This window comes from Buteo buteo, chromosome 21 (assembly GCF_964188355.1).
Source record: "Buteo buteo chromosome 21, bButBut1.hap1.1, whole genome shotgun sequence".
NCBI classification, from domain to species: Eukaryota; Metazoa; Chordata; class Aves; order Accipitriformes; family Accipitridae; genus Buteo; species Buteo buteo.
The window spans coordinates 2,141,387-2,157,678 of record NC_134191.1 but is presented as its reverse complement, the minus strand read 5'-3'; the positions used below and the strand labels follow the sequence as shown (position 1 = coordinate 2,157,678).

General features: G+C 43.7%; 1 protein-coding gene across 1 annotated transcript; it reads left to right on the top strand.

The window, feature by feature from the left end:
• Positions 1-925: 925 nt before the first annotated feature.
• On the top strand, positions 926-15,889 carry EDEM1 (ER degradation enhancing alpha-mannosidase like protein 1). The gene is made up of 12 exons (XM_075052721.1): positions 926-1,438; positions 1,512-1,584; positions 4,511-4,614; positions 5,379-5,550; positions 6,735-6,918; positions 7,428-7,602; positions 8,180-8,300; positions 8,780-8,950; positions 9,559-9,632; positions 10,646-10,742; positions 11,523-11,708; positions 12,597-15,889. Exons 1-12 carry the CDS (start codon positions 1,062-1,064, stop codon positions 12,684-12,686), a joined length of 1,824 nt encoding a protein of 607 aa, XP_074908822.1. The 5' UTR covers positions 926-1,061; the 3' UTR covers positions 12,687-15,889.
• The last annotated feature ends 403 nt before the right edge of the window (positions 15,890-16,292 follow it).

Sequence of the window (16,292 nt, the reverse complement as noted above, 5' to 3'; positions counted from 1 at the left end):
TCCTTGCTAAAAGGATGCAAGGCTGGAGTGAACACCAGTCCTTAGTTCGGTGATAAAGCGGTCAGGCTTACAACCCATTGCTAGCGATGCTGTTCAGTTTTCTGGGGTAGCCGAGAGATGCGTGTCTCCTCTTGACCTCCCCTAGCTGTAGTTTCTTTACTGACTTTTCTGGTCTTTTGACCGTCTTTTGAGGGGTTTTGGTTTTACCAGTACTGCCCGACTCTTATTTTCACTTTCGTATCTGCAACTTGCAAGCGGCATTTGTCAGCCTTCCTATTTTATGCTGCTTTCCAAAAGCTCCAGCTGCCTCCGAGCGTGTTCTTGGCTCTCTTCCAGCGCCCCGTCAAGGGCTGGTTCGGGATGCGCTCGGCGCTGCTGCGGTTGCACCCCTTGCTCCCTCTTCCATCTGGCCCTTGGCGCGGGTCGGTTCTGCCGTTGGGTGAAGGGAAGCCCCCGCGTCCCTCTTCCCCCGCTTTTCTCGGCCCAAGAGCGGGACGTGGCTTCCACCCTGCTGTCCCTCGCTCGCTCTCTCCTCAGGGTGAGGAGGAAGGCTCGTCGTTGTCCGTTCGGCATGGATGGAGGATCGCTCCTCCGTGCCACGGGTGGGGTGAGCGGGCCTGGGCCGTGCTAGCAGCAAGGAGCCACGGATGACAAACTTTACCGCAATACCTGATTTTTTTTAATTTATTTTTTTAAAAAACCCCTCTTGTTTGTCATCCTTCACCTTATCCCCGAGAGCCAGGCACCACCGCTCCTGCTCTCCGCTGAGCCCCTGGGTGCCAGGCCCGGCCTAGCGACCGGGCCCAGGCCTGACCCCTCCGCCGCCTCACCGGGGCTCGGCCCTTGAGTGACGGCGTGCGCGCCCTATAGCCGAAGCCCTCTCCTCGCCTCCGCCTCGCCTCGCCCAATAGGAGCGGAGCGGGGCGGGCCCCGCCGCCGCCCGTCTTTCTCTTCCGCCGTTTTAAAGGCGACGCGTCGCGGAGGAGCGGGGCGGGAGGCGCGGCGGGGGGGGGCTGCCGCGGAGCGCGGGCGGCCCCTTCAAACTATGCGCGCCGGCGACCATGCAATGGCGGTCGTTGGTGCTGGGGCTGCTGCTGCTGAGGCTGGGGCTGCAGGCGCTGCTGGCGCTGCTGCCCGCGCTGGCGCCCGGCCTTTGCCTGCGCCGCCGCTTCCCCTTCCCCTTCCCGCCGCCGCCCGGCGCCTCACACTGGGGCTCGCTGCTGCGGCGGGGCGGTGACGGCGGCGGCGGGGCGGCGGTGGGCGACGAGTACGAGCGGCGTTACAGCGGAGCCTTCCCGCCGCAGCTGCGGGCCCGGTTGCGCGACGCCGCCCGCGGCATGTTCGTCTTCGGCTACGACAGCTACATGCGGCACGCCTTCCCCAGGGACGAGCTCGACCCCCTCCACTGCCGCGGACGCGGACCCGATCGCCACGACCCGTGAGTCGCCGCGGGGGGCGGGTGTGTGTGAAGGGGCCGGCGGGGCCTGAGGCCGAGGTTTTTCTCTTCCCAGCTCCAACCTCAACATCAACGACGTCCTGGGAAACTACTCGCTGACGCTGATCGACGCCCTGGACACGCTGGCGGTGAGCCGGGGGAGCGGCGGGGGGGAAGGTCCGGAGCCGGCCCGGGCCGTGAGGTGTTCGCCACGTCTTAGCTGGGAGTCGGGGTTTGTGAGGAAAACGGCGATCTCTGCCGCCGAGCTTTGCTCGACGGGAGCCGCTGCTTCGGTGTAAGGAGCTGGGGGGAGGTTCGGGTGGGCAGCTGGAAGGAGCGAACTAAATTTTGTACGTGAGTTTAAAGGTACGTTAACGCAGCCGGGGTCTTCTGCTCATCAAACACCGAAGGAGGTGTCTTAGCAGGATAGGGACATTAATGCCTGGAAGGCTGAAGTCAGCTGAGGAGAGGCTTTGAGAGACGAGGAGCCCCAAATGCCCTTGAACGTCCGTGAGTCCTGTTTGCTCTCTTCCCTTGGTCCGGCTGTTAGCAGCGAAACAGGCGCCTGTTGCAGTTCGCCGGGTGGTTTATTCCCAACGCCGCTGTGGGAAACCGGGAGTCAAAGCTCGCTCTCGGGCACAGAGCTGGGCTTGGAAGGGCTGTGAACCTGCAGGTCTCGGCTGTGGGATGGTTGGATTGAGGAGGGAGCGTGGTCATGAGCTGTCACCTTGACAGCAGGCAGCACACTGGAATGGGCTTTGAAGGAAGGCGCTAAAGGGGAAAACGAGGATGTAGTGCAGCGTTAATTTATTCAATGTTCTCTCGAAGATGGGCCTTGCTAGGTTCATCTGCCCTGGTACTGAGCAACACTGATCTTGTCCCTTGCCCTGAGGTTGAACTTGCAAACACAGAAGATCTGGTATCTTGAACTGGCTCCATATTAAAAAAAAAAAAAAAAGAAAAAGAAAAAGAAAAAAAAAAAAGCTAGTGGAGCTGAAGAAGAGGGGTACTTGATAGAGAAACCTGGTGAGAGGTTGAAGGAAGACAGTGACAGAAAGTTTCAAACTGGAGGGAGTTACTCCACAGTGTTTTTCAAGGACCAGCCACGAATCTAGTGCTGTTTAGTCTTTGTGTGTTAACGTTGTTAATGCAAAAAGTGCTGATGTTTCACACAGAGCTGCTGATAGAGATGAATTCCTAATATGAAGAGTAAGTGAGATGACATTGTGAGGAACCAGTTAAAATTGTAATGAACTTCAGCAATATGAAGGTCTAATAGTTTGTAAGTGAGTGGTTATGAAACATTTCACTTCGGAGGGGAAGGTGGTGCTGGGTGTATGCTAGCTAACAGCTGGATCACGAGCTAGCAGTGTTACACATGCAAGGAAGGGCAAGTGTACTTGGAGACATACCAGCAGAGATTTCCAGGAGACATAGAGGAAATTTTGGAGATCTTCCCCAGGGCTCAGGTGAGATCTCTTCGGGGATACCGCTATCACACAGGAAGGGTCACAGGACACACATGGGTTGCTGAGAGATATGTCAGGAGGAGAGTTCATCTCATTCAGGATGACTGTAAGATCTCTGATTGTTTTGCTTGGCAGAGAGGGCCTGACTGACACATAAATCTGCATGAAGAATGGTGAAAGGAAGGAGGGAAAAAAAGCTGTAAAGCTGCTTCTCGCCTGCTAAAATAGACCATCCTATGCATTTCTGGTAAAATTTGAAGATAATGTGAGAAGCAACTCTTATTTGATGTTAGTACCGGTAGTATGGTATCATGGAGAAGAGCCCCTTCCTTGGACTCCTTATGCATATTTAGAGACCCCCTTAGGCTTCATTAGTCTCATTTTTGCAGCCGGGGCAGATTCTTAGCCTTCTGGAGTGTTGGGGCTCATCGATGCACTGGATCCGTGGTGTGTTTCTGTCCTCTTGTGCAGAAGGTGGTGTGTGCAAGGACTGTATGTGCGCTTCGGGTTATAAAATACTTCCTATTGCTACAATGGAATTGCAGCTCTGGGGTGAGGTCTCAGCTGTTTAACTGAACATGGCAGTTATGAACAGAACTGAAAGCAGGAAGTGAGGGAAACCTTGGTTTTAACTGAAACAACAGTTACGGATCCATGCTACGTGGCTGATGGCGTGTTGGCTTAAACAGTTACCTTCCTGTCCTCGTTTGCCAGTGGTTCAGTGTCCTGTCCGTACCTTTTGGGGCAGTACATAACTTTTTTTTCTCAAACATAAAACTTGTGGTTCCTAGAGTCTCCTGTGTTTTGGAAGCTTGTGCACAGAGAAAGCCTATTTTGCTCTTCATCTGCTCAGATTAAGTGTGTGAATGCTTTCCCCCATAAGTCTGGGTAATGCAAAGGGCAGGCTAGCTGGCACATGGTGCTTTGACGGTTCAAGAGGTAGGTAGGTTCCCTGTACACCCAGCCTTATCATGAACTTAGGCAAGCAGGAACCTGTGTTTTCCTTCCACATTCTGCTTCCTTGAAGCTGGGGCTGAATTTACGTCTGTCTCTGGGTATAGTGGAAATCAATTGCTAAGGTATACCTATAGAAAACTGGCACGAGGGAACTCCTGGGCATGGCGTGCAGTGTTGAGTCAAAAGCCCGGAGGGTTGGACTCCCCTGGTCAAATAAACGTCAAATCAGACTTCATTGTTCTGCATGTTGTGTTACCTTTTAAGCTAAACTTAACTCTTAAACTGATAGTTTAAGCAGTTAAAACATTCAGTGTGCTAGATCTTAAAGGGTTTTTAGACTCCTGCTCTAAGAGATCACCCACAAGGCTGATGTTGGGGGTGGAAGAGCACGTGAGTGCATAGATTAGTAAAACAGTCAAAAATATATCTTTGTGGATTTCCCTGTTTTAACATATTTTTTTTAAAAATGAACTTTTACATGTCACTAGGATGGGTAACTCTCTGGAAAGTCTTTTTAGCAGGAGTTGAAGTACTGCGTTCTGTATCTAGTTAAGATGACTCTTGGTCTAAAATGTGAACTTACTGTTCTCTTCCCCAACCCTCTTCTGAAGCAACAATTAGATAAAATAGATTTGTTTTTATGTAAAAGGTAATGGGAAACTCCTCAGAATTCCAGAAGGCAGTGAAGTTGGTGATTGACACCGTTTCATTTGATAAAGACTCAACGGTCCAAGTTTTTGAGGCAACAATCAGGTACGTTGCTCTAAGTTTCTGTCTTTAAAACAGTAACAAGGTTAAAGACTTGGTGTGCGTATACGGGAGCACCAAAGTAAAATCATTGATAAGGATGTCTTTGGTAGGCTTTATTCCATAATTGTTGCTTGAGTAAGTTGTTTTTTAACCTTTTATGAAAATATTCCATCCTTTCATAATTAAAACAATTTTAATGAATGACGTGTGACTTGAAGCAGTGATTCAATGGTAGTCTCAGCTGTCTTTGGCTTGCAGACTGCTACTTTTTTGTTGTTGTTCTTGCAGCGGAGACTCAGATCTGTGCACAGCAAACAGCCCTGCTGACAGGTTTCCCTTGTTTTGGATTTCTTCCATGGACCTTCTTGCTTTCACTTTCATTTTAGATGAAAAACAGGCCCGTCTGTCTTGGAGATGAGTTTAAGATGCTGCCTGATTTTAAATGACTTCATTTTCTGAACGTCTTAAACAGTGTTTATATTCAGTTGCTGCTCTACCTTCACTCATAAATAGACTTGGCATGTTGCAAGGAGCTGCCGGCTTAGGTAGATTTTGCAGAACCGGATTTTGGGATTACTGTGCTTGGCAAGCAACATGACTTCCTAGATGTTTTCACTACTGGTGGGGAAAAAAGCAGATCTCTTTCTGTAGCACCTGTAAGGTACACAAAGTAATACTTCTGTTGAACATGATACTGGTAAGGGTTTAGCTGAAGAACTAGGTTCAGATCAGATTTAAAAACAGAAGGTCTTTTCCTTTTCCTGTAGGGTTTTGGGAAGCCTGCTTTCTGCCCACATAATAATTACAGATACCAAACAGCCTTTTGGTGATATGACCATTAAGGATTATGACAATGAACTGTTGCATATGGCTCGGGACCTAGCAGTGAGACTACTTCCAGCCTTTGAGAACACCAAAACTGGAATTCCATATCCTCGGGTAAGTGAGCACACCAATGCAGTGGGGAAATAATCTATAAGTAGTAATTCACCTGTCCTACAACTCAAATTCTGTGCCCTCTGTGTGCCTTTATACCTGCACTTGGGGTATTGAACCTGCTCTAAGTTACATTAAAATGGGGTGGGGGGGAAACTGCACTAAGTTATGGTGACACGGACGATACGCAAGTTACTCCTTAAGCCTAGTAAATGTTTTCTTTAGGCTGTTTTTTCACTCTGTGTATATTGTTCCGTACGGGTCAGTAGTCATTTGTTTCTGTGCTGTTTGGCTGTCCCGCTCTGCGCTTTCTTCCTACATATCATGCAGCAACAAACAATGCTGTCATTAAGAAGGTTAATAAGAAATACTGTAAAGGCAAATAGCCTGGGAAGGTGACTTTACTGGTGACTTGGTACTAAGATAATTGTGATAAAATAAACCTCATCTAAAATATTTGTCATACTGGGCTTGGATTTTGTAATTTTCTTGAATACTGCTCAGCTGAGAACTTGAGAATACTGCGGTATTCTTGAATACTGCATCCTCTCATTTTAAGCGGATGCAGTTCGCAAGTAGAAGGATGTCAGTTCTGGTGGAATAACCCTAAACTGTAAAACTAATTAGCACTTGCCTGACTACTTTTAATTTCTGGGGACAGCAGCACTGCTTTTCCTCCAGACCTGACAGGCTCTAGAAACGTGAACTTTCACTTCTGTTCAAAGTCTGGGAATCCAGTGGCAGGTGGTGTAACTTCCCTTCAGCATTTTGTTCCGTGGGGAAGTTGAGGAGCATTCACTGAGGAAACTCATGTTTTCAACAGCACTAAATGAGGGGAAGCAGTACTTGCATCACCCTTGGAAGAACCTGAATGTGTAGTAGAAGTGGTCAACAAGTGGACTGAAATTTGGAAGGATTAGCAAGTATAAGAGTAGCAAAATTAGGATTGCCCACCTTGACCACAATGTTAGGAAGTTGGAAGACGAATTTCAGGAATTCTTCAGGAAAGCTTTTTGACCAAGCAGTGGTACGCTGGCTTTCTAACGATATACACATTGCATGCTACGTATTACAAAAACTAATTAAAAAGGCTTTATAATAAATGTAAGACTGCAGATGTGAGAGCACAGCTGTATGAGGCGCAGCCTGCCTTCTTTCTGTTAGCACTCTCTCTACCTGCTTCACAGGTCAATCTGAAGAACGGGGTACCTCCAGACAGCAATAATGAAACTTGTACTGCGGGAGCCGGTTCCTTGCTGGTGGAGTTTGGTATCCTTAGCAGGCTGCTTGGTGATTCCACATTTGAATGGGTAGCCAGGAGAGCTGTCAAAGCACTCTGGAGTCTCAGGAGCAATAACACTGGACTGCTAGGTAATCTCGTCAGAGGTGATGCTATACTGAGTGGCTCCATGTTTTAACCTACCTCAGTCTCCTGTAGCAGAATGCCATCAAGCTACAGGTTTCTTTCACATAACGTAAACTTTGTCGATCTGCTTCTTCTGTAGCTGTTAAGTCATGCTCTCCTTGTGTACTTGTGGTTTGTGTTGACCAAATGGCACTTTGCAATTTTGTAAGAAACATGGAGCATCTGAATGACTTCTTAGGGCACAGGTTTCCAAAGACAAATTTTTCATGAAGCTGGGAAATGAAACCCATTAATATAATTTATATTGGCAGATGGCTAAAAGGTACTTAAAATAACTGCATGTGTGTGCTAGTTCCTTGGATGAATGCCCTGTAACACTTTATTTTGATAGTAATCTTTGATCATTCCACCTTAAGACTTTCTGAAGATGTAATATTTCCAACTTCTGGTTCTCGATTGTTTTTCTCTGATGTACTTGGCAACTTTGGACTAAACTTTTTGTCTGTTCTGAAAGGAAATGTTGTGAATATTCAAACTGGCCATTGGGTTGGAAAGCAAAGTGGCTTGGGAGCAGGGTCAGATTCATTCTATGAATACCTTCTGAAGTCTTACATCCTCTTTGGAGAAAAGGAAGATTTGGAGATGTTCAATGATGCTTATCGGAACATTCAGAACCACTTAAGAAGAGGGTATGTTACTTACTCATATGTGTATCAATTCTGTAAGTAATGAGTACTCAAGCAAGATATGAGAGATAGTATAGTGTTTTGTGTCACGCTCTAGAAAATCTGTGTTCTTTCTTTTCTTTAAAAAGCAAAATCTTATTTCCATGGTAGTTACCATGGAAATAAATTTTAACATTCCCTTCACTCCTTACTCAAATGATCTGAATAGCACTATTGGTGCAAAGAAGCTAAACAGGTTACCGTCCGAGTTACTAAATGTTAGGCTGAGAGGAGGCTGTAGAACTACAGAGGAAATGTATTAAATTGGCTGGTTTAGTACTTCTTAAGACCTGATCTTACCTAGCATGACTTTTTGGTAGAGATTCTGCTGACATAGCTTAAGGATATGATGTACATACCTCTATGAATTAATTTTTCTGAGAGCATGACTGGTGTTTTGGTTCGTTTCAAAATGGCTTTGAGCCTAGCACAACAAATCTGTGGCTCATTCTCTTTGCTGGTGGCAGTGCTGTAAAATGAAACATGCATTGTGTTCTTCTAAAATAGTGAATGTTTACACATGCTTATTGTTACTTGGCAGTCGAGAAGCTTGCAATGAAGGTGAAGGTGACCCTCCTTTGTACGTTAATGTAAACATGTTCACAGGACAGCTGATGAACACGTGGATTGACTCTCTGCAAGCTTTTTTTCCTGGACTACAGGTAAACTTTCATTCTGTTAAAGAGCGAACGACACAGTAGAGGAGTGTCAGAAAGGCTCATTCTAATCCTAGGCCGTGTATAAGTTTAAGCATCTCTTCTGAGATGAGCTTCAACCTGCAGGTTTACATCTGGCTGCTCTGATAAGAGAGTCTTAGGGAGGTTCAGCTTCTGCCTCAGCATAACAGTATTGGAAGGCCTGACCTCCTCTCTATTAGATTTGAGGTGGTACTTAACTTTTCTCATTTAACCTCAGCATTTCTATACCACGCTGTGAGGCTGAGCTCCATTGAAGCTTTTAGTGTGAAGGAGTTAATACATTATCTTTGTTTTTTTGTGGGTTGTTTTGTTGGTTTTTTTTTTTTCAGTGTCTCCTTATGAGGGGAGTGTTTTATTATATGGCGTGTTCTTATACAGAGCGGAAAGCAATTTGCTGGCTTGCAGTATTAAGTGTGCATGTTTACGGCTGTTGTTGTGCCTAGGTATTGATAGGAGATGTGGAAGATGCTATTTGTCTCCATGCTTTTTATTATGCCATATGGAAACGATACGGAGCTCTCCCAGAAAGATACAACTGGCAATTGCAAGCACCGGATGTTCCCTTTTATCCACTGAGGCCAGAATTAGTGGAGTCCACATATCTTCTTTATCAGGTACTTGACTTTTCTCAGCTTACAGCTGTTTTTGTTTTGGCAAAAATGGTTTTGTTCAGAAAGTCACTTTTTCTACCCCTGGCCTGCTAAAATTTGGTGCCTCTGGATCTGACTGTTCTTATACGTAGGTCTCTGTCTAGGCACTAGATTGTTATGCAATGTAGTTGCTATGTTGTTTGCTTAAAAAATAGCCTTTTTTATAAGACAGACAAAAATGAGACTAAACAACCTTTTGAAAAAAGAGCTGGCAGATTTTTACGAGGTAGAGACTTGTGACTTCTTAATAGAAATTGTTGAAGTAAATGTAATAGCTTTCCTTGCTATATTGTCTAGGCACAGTCTCCAGCTGGCAGAAGATACAGTAATCTAAAATAGCTTTCTGGCTGCAAGAAAGCTATCAAGGAGTTTGAATTTACTACAAGTTTTATTAGGATTTGCACTAAAGCAAATGTGAAAAGCTTGCACAGAGTGATCTAAGTCATGTTCCTATAAAGATAGGTTTACTCTAATGCACCAGAATCTGACACTAGTAGGCCTTTCTTTTAAGTGTTATTTTTACAAGATTTTGAAGTTGCTGACTCTAACTCTTGTCTGTCTTCCTTATTTAGGCCACAAAGAACCCATTTTACCTTCACGTGGGAATGGATATTCTGCAGAGTTTGGAAAAATACACAAAAGCAAAGTCAGTCTTCCATGTTCTTTGTCTTCTCTCACTGCTGTATGCATATATTTTATTATATAAATATTGTATAGAATCCAATCTGCCAAATGTAGGTAAACCAGGAAACCCAACACTCCATGAAAGCCACAAGTGAGGATTTATATATTGAGCAATTCTTTCTTTCTCATCTGAAAATGAAATTATGATCGAGTGACAACTTTATGCCTTCAGAATTTTATAACTACCTTTCAAAATGCCTTGTTGATGATCAGTTGCTAACAACTGGTAAAATTAGTAGCTTTTTTTTTTTTCCTGTGGCTCCTGCAAGAGTATTTCTAACCTCATGGGCCTGTGGTGTTTAACTAAACTAGAAGGATGGCCTCTAAGATAGATGCTATTGCATATTGGCTTTCATCTCAAGACAGTAACAGTGAATCCTGACTGTAATACTGAGTATCTGAACTTCTTGCAAGACTCAGAGGGAAGATATTGAATTTTTATTCAACTATTGGTATTTACTGATTTTCTAGAGAAGTCTGTACTAACCATAGGGCAGTATAAAACAGCACTGTTCTGCAGTTAAGTGAGAATCAGATGCTGTGTAGGGGGTTGACTGAAAGAATTACAAGTGCGCTGTGTGACAGCTTGCAGCTTTGTCATTTGTTAAGTGGTGGTGGGAGGGAAGAGTAGGTAGCTTGGGAAGAAACCTTTGCATGAGACCAGGCTTCCAGACCTGGGTTTTTCATGTGCTCAGTATGGGGTAATTACCTGTTTTGTGCAGGGTGCCTTGAGAGTATCTTGCTTCTTTGAGAGACGTTTAATAAATCTGCATGATGGAATAGATGAACCAATGATTACAATCTCATCAGAATACCAGACGCCAATAACCAGTGCTTACTTGTAAAAGAGACTTGTTTCATTTTAACTTCAGACCATTCCAGTTGTCACTAGGGATGAAGTTAAGGAATATCCAGGGAGCGCTTCAAGATCAGAAAGCGTAGGAACTAAACCCAGATTAATCTTAAATCTTGCAGGTGTGGTTATGCCACGTTGCACCACGTTGTAGAGAAGACAAAGGAAGATCGAATGGAGAGCTTTTTTCTCAGTGAAACATGTAAATATTTGTACCTGGTATGTATATGTTCTTCACTTCAAAGATACTCTCTTGCATGCACTGTGCACAAACATGGCACAGCGAGGGGGCAGGACGTTGTTAATTAGAAACTGCTGTGCTCTGGGGAAGAGGGGTTTAGGTATCGGAGTGTATCAGACAGTGTGCTCTTCTTCTTTCTTTGATCCCACCCCAGTCTTGGGGGTTTGGGCAGCTGCCTGAGCGTGGTGTCCTGAACCAGTGCTGGAGAGCTGGCAGTTCTTATGGGGAGAAGCTAGAAAGGAGAGGGAGCAAAACTGAAGGAACCTACTGCTCAGCTCTGAGCTAAATTGCTGCTTGTAGCCATTTTGCCTACCTCGCAGCAGCCTCTGATTTCTCCCCATCAGGCTTTGGCAGTCACAGGAGAAAGCATTTGAGCTGACACTGCTTGAGCTACTGTTCTCAATCTCCTTTAGTGTAGAAAAACAAATAAATCTGTGACTGAATGGAAACAGTGGATGCCAGCCTAGCGATGCCAGCCTAGCAATGCCTGCATAGTGCAGCTTAGAAAAATAAGGGCAGTTTAAGTTGTGTCAGAAGTTTTTCTTTTGCTCTCCACTTTTTAACTGTTAAAATAAATCCCTTGCATTAAAACTATTTATTTCCATTTGCTCTAACAGTAGTAACCCATTTAGCACTAAAAGATAATGCTTTTTGTGTGATCCTTCAAATGCATGAGTGTCTGCTTTTTAACTTACTGTTGATGGGACATGAAGAATGTTGCACACATACTTTAGCTGTCTCTCCCATCTCTTGTTTAGTTGTTTGATGAAGAGAATCCAGTGCATAAATCTGGAAATAAGTATATGTTTACTACTGAGGGGCATATCGTGTCTGTGGATGAACGGTTTCGTAACTCACTGTGGCAAGACATCCTCCCTGGAGAAGAGGACAGCGCAGAAAAAATTAAACCTAATGAATTAAAGGCAGTCAACTTCAGCTCTAATGTAAGGAATACACAGACTGTTCCTGGTTGTGTTGCTGGCGAAGGGCTGTATGTTGAACTGGGTTAGTCAGTAGAAAAAGAGCCATTTGGAAGTGTTACTTTATTGCTCTGCAGTGTTTCCTTTATAAATGTCAAATATCTGAGAAGCTCCCTTGTGAAAAACACTTTCAGTAGTAGAATGAATGGATTAGGATAATGTGAGAGCGATTATGTTGAAGGTGAAACCTGTGTCCTCTTTTAAGTATTTTGCAGCAATTAGTTTGTTCTTTGTTAATTTATTTCCAATTATTTTTGCCTTCCCATTTTCTTTGCCCTTAAAATTTTCCAGTGTTGCTGTGATGGGGAAAGAGAAAAGCAGAGGGCCATTTAAACAAAGCTTTTTTTCCTCAATTGTTTTGAGGCATGTAAAGGTGACCTTTTTTAGCTAGTCATCAACTGAGTACAGAGCTATGGATCCAGTGCCTATCACCAACCAAAATATGTTCTTAATACAGAACAATTTTTTAAAAAATTTCTGCTAGTAGGTTCTAGCATGGTTCCTTTCCTCCTCCCCCCCAATCCTGCAGAAAAAGAGCATTATCTTAAAAGACATTCACAGTTGTCATAGTGAAGGAAGTCTCAGTTGGATAACAAGCTGCAGCAGTTTGGCGTGTATTTGGAAGCTTGCAGCCTGCACTAAGGAAACACTTGCTGTTCATTTATGTGGTTTGTGCTGTAAGTTTGCAAAGAGTGAGGGAGAGGTGGGACCAAAAGTGCTGTTGGGTACAATTTTCTGTACTGGGAGGAAATCTATTGTTACTGATGCTGAAATACCTGCTAGATTACAGAGGGTATGGGATTACCTGTTTTCGTATTTGAGTTCTTAAAAATATTCTCATTTTGTTAACAGTGTAACAGAGTTCCTGATGAGAGGAGATACTTACTGCCATTGAAGAGTAACTACATGAGACAGATTGATCGAATGGTGGGCTTGATCTGAATGGTTCTTCAGAGTAACTTTTATTGTATGTCAGGAGGAGCATGGAATTTGGCTGTAGACATTCCCCTCCTCTTCAGCTACACGCCTGCATATGCTGAGTCACTTGGGTATCCCCCATGCTTGTTAGTTTTCAATTACGGACACGAAGGGAGATCAAGTGCTCTTAGGAGTTCTGTCTTCTGAACTGTGGTAACTCCATGTGCCACCTGAATAGAGATTTCTTGTTTTAGGACTTCCTATGAAAAATGTTGTTGCAAATGAAGGCTGAATATACTTAAAAAAAAAAAAAAAAAAATTGGCGTGTGCCACTTAGCTACCTCTTTGTAGCTGTATTACAAATGTCCCTTTAGAAAAGGGTCTAGTATTTAATTTGAAATGATCTTGGGATTGGAGAAGGAATGGGAAAGTGCAATTTCTCACACCGAGTTTAATCATTGAATTATTCTGACTAGCAATACACAACCTTAAGTACTACTCAGGTAGGAACCCACTGGTAATGGGTTTTGCTGAAACAAAACCGCTCTATCTAGAATAGTGTCTTGAAAAGATAACTCCTGATCATATAAAAAGCTATCAGTATAGTCGTGATATCCCTCATATATGCAGTTGTATAGAACTGCACGGTCGTAAGAGCCTATGGCTGCAGAAACCAGTAATAAAACAAATTGGGTGCCTTTTTTTGTAAGGGAATGGAGGGGAGGGAGGGGGAAATTGCAAAGCCACTTGGCTGTCAAAGCAGCTAACTTTATATAGCTTAGCTGAGCAGAAGTTCCAAAAGTTTCGTTATTTGTCATGTTTCTAGTGCCTTTTCAGGAGAGATGCTGCTAAGAACTGGTGTAACAGTACATGAAGAACAAACTGTTCACATTCCTGAGAGCATTAATATGTTGGTGCCTTAAGTTTTCTTCACTAGCAGGAAGAACTGAGCTTGCTTGGGAAGATGGATAAAGTATTTCTGATTAGCTGGTTACAAAATACAGTGGATCCCAAAGTAACTTAAAAGAGTAACTTGCATGTGAGATGACTTCTCAGTTTTTAAGATACTGGAAGAATATCAACTTCTGTGCCCATCCCAAAGAGCATTTCTAGGCTGGATTTATTCTCTCTGTCAGTGCAGTTAGTAAAGGAGCTGCCTCTGCATCACCCTGGGGATGGAGTTAGTAAGAGTTCTGAGCCTGCAGTATGCTGGCTTTCCTCAGCCACAGGACAGTTCGGTACATGCCACCGTAACAGGGTCATGGCTGCAGCAGCTATTGATGCTGACTGTAGTGCTATACTGTACCTGTAAGCTGTGCCTTCTGGTTACAGTGAGGAATGGTGAGAACCTGCTGTTGCTTCATCCCACCATCCTGAAAGGCAGTTCAGATATGTTTGAGGAACAACTGTCTATGAGCTTTCAGGAAGAAAGTGGTTAAATTCAGGCAGGGCTGTTGAGGGATGAAAACAAACTGAAGCCAAAACAACTTATTCTAAATATAACAGGGTGGTTGGGTTTTTTTTTAGTGGCTCTCCATTGCTTACATGCTTCTTACTTTTGACTATAGTTGAAGTAGTTGAATGTTACTGTTGGGTTAATTATTTTTAAATTAAGGCTTAAATGTAAGGGCAAACTTGATCTGCTGTATTTTTACCTTCTTGTGACAACATCGGTTTTCATAAACCATATGTTGCAACTCAAAACTTTTCTAATAAATATGAAGTTAGTGCTGAAGAGGTTATTGTTTGAATCTTTTAGTATCCAGATGCATCTCAGGGACTTCATTGTAGAATCTTGTATTCCATGATAGTTGAATCTTGCATTCAGGCAAAAAAAAATAATATCTTGTCATCTTAGTCTTATTGTGTGTGTTTTAACAGGGGGGAGGATTGGAGGGGAGAGAGGGAAATATGTTAAGATTTCCCAAAACATTGCAATAGAATTGGTTGCCTTGATGTTTGAGGCAGCTGGCAATTCCGACTCCTATAGAATTGGCTTTGCAAACCTATTACTGGAATGTCTTAATTGCCTGTTTTAAAGCAAAACATAAATTCAAGGTGTTATGGTCCAAAGAGGTATTGGGAGAGGTTCAAGGTATAGCTTCCTAGCCAGTAAACGTTGTTTGGGCATGCAGGTATGCTTCAGTTTGTAAACATGTAAAGAAGGGCGGGAGGATGCGTAAAGGGAGTGCTTCCCACTGACCGAGGGAGGCAGAAAGCAAAGACATCTGGGCTTTCTGAAATGCTGCTACTGGGCCAGATCTTCTAATGGTAGCTCTGAAATGAGAAGTGCTTAGTAGTGTGGAAGCCAAATGCAGCATTCCACAAGCGGCCACTTAAAATCGTGGCATAGCAGATGCCAGGACGGACATTGCCCTAGGTGTGTTGGTGGCTGCTTCTGGTAGTTTTTCCCCGACTCGCAGTTTAGCTCTCAATGTGTGTTACATACCTTGCAATTGCCTTTCAGTGTTTTGTGCCTTCTGAAGCCCCTGAACTCTGGTAAGGGTTCCAGCTGCATGTTGTGCACAGAAATCTGTTTCAGAGTTTTCCTCGGAGAATTACACGACTATAATGAAGCTGCACAGCTCTTATGCCGCTGTGCTTTTCCCTCTTGTATATTGCCAGAAATAGAGTGAGAGGTAGCTGTAGAATGGGAACAGTATGGGCAGGTATTGCAGCCTTTCAGCCCTTAGTGACTTGGACTGTTAGTTACAGTGCCAAATAGTATATGGTCAGCCTTTCGTTAGAAACTGCGTTGAAATTTGTGTTGCCAAGGTGATCTGACAGTCATCTTTCCGTAGGAACAGTTTTTGTCTTCAAGGAGACTGGTGCTGACCACGTGGTAAGAGGCTTTGTATTCTTTAAGGAGCCAACTTTTCTTCCTCTTTGTTTTAAGAATGCTTTGATACATTTTTACTCTGTAATGACAGGGCACATGTTATGCACTAAAATTAAAACTTTTGTATAAGTCAATGATATCAAAATGAAATTGATAACACTGCTGGAATAACTTGCTGAAACAGACCTTTGTATTTCTTGGTATAATGTGCAATATCAACTTTTCCTAATTAAAAATGCAATGTATGCTTAATTGTTGTTTTTCCATGAAGTATTTAATTGGGGATGGGAAATTTTTAAGAGGACCAAATGCTTTTTCGTGAAATGTCCTAACTTTTCAAAACTGAGCTTAAATTTTGAAAATCTGCATTAAAAAATACTGTGTTTCACCACTTCTGTGTGTGTTTTTCTTATAGCTTAGTTCCTCTAAGGCCAACATGAAGCTTGCAGGTGATCTCCCAAATGCAGGGAGAAGATTAATTTGACTGTGTATACCTGATCTTTGCCGTTCACCAGAGAGGAAAACTTCAGCAGTTGAGTAGAACTGGGAGTAGGGGTGAGTAAAGGAAAAACATACCTGAAGTCTGTGTTCAAGCAGATTTGTGGCTCTCATTCAAGTTCTCTGTGACTTGGCCAATCTGAAGAGCTCTGACTTCAGTAAAGTAACAAAAGTCCCCAATCAGTTCTCTAGTTCTGTTGTAGGTGTCGATGGCAGTCTTGTGTGTGAAGAATGTTAAGTCTCTGACTGTGTGCCACAAAGAGGTTAGGCTGGGAATTCACTTTTTTTTTTAT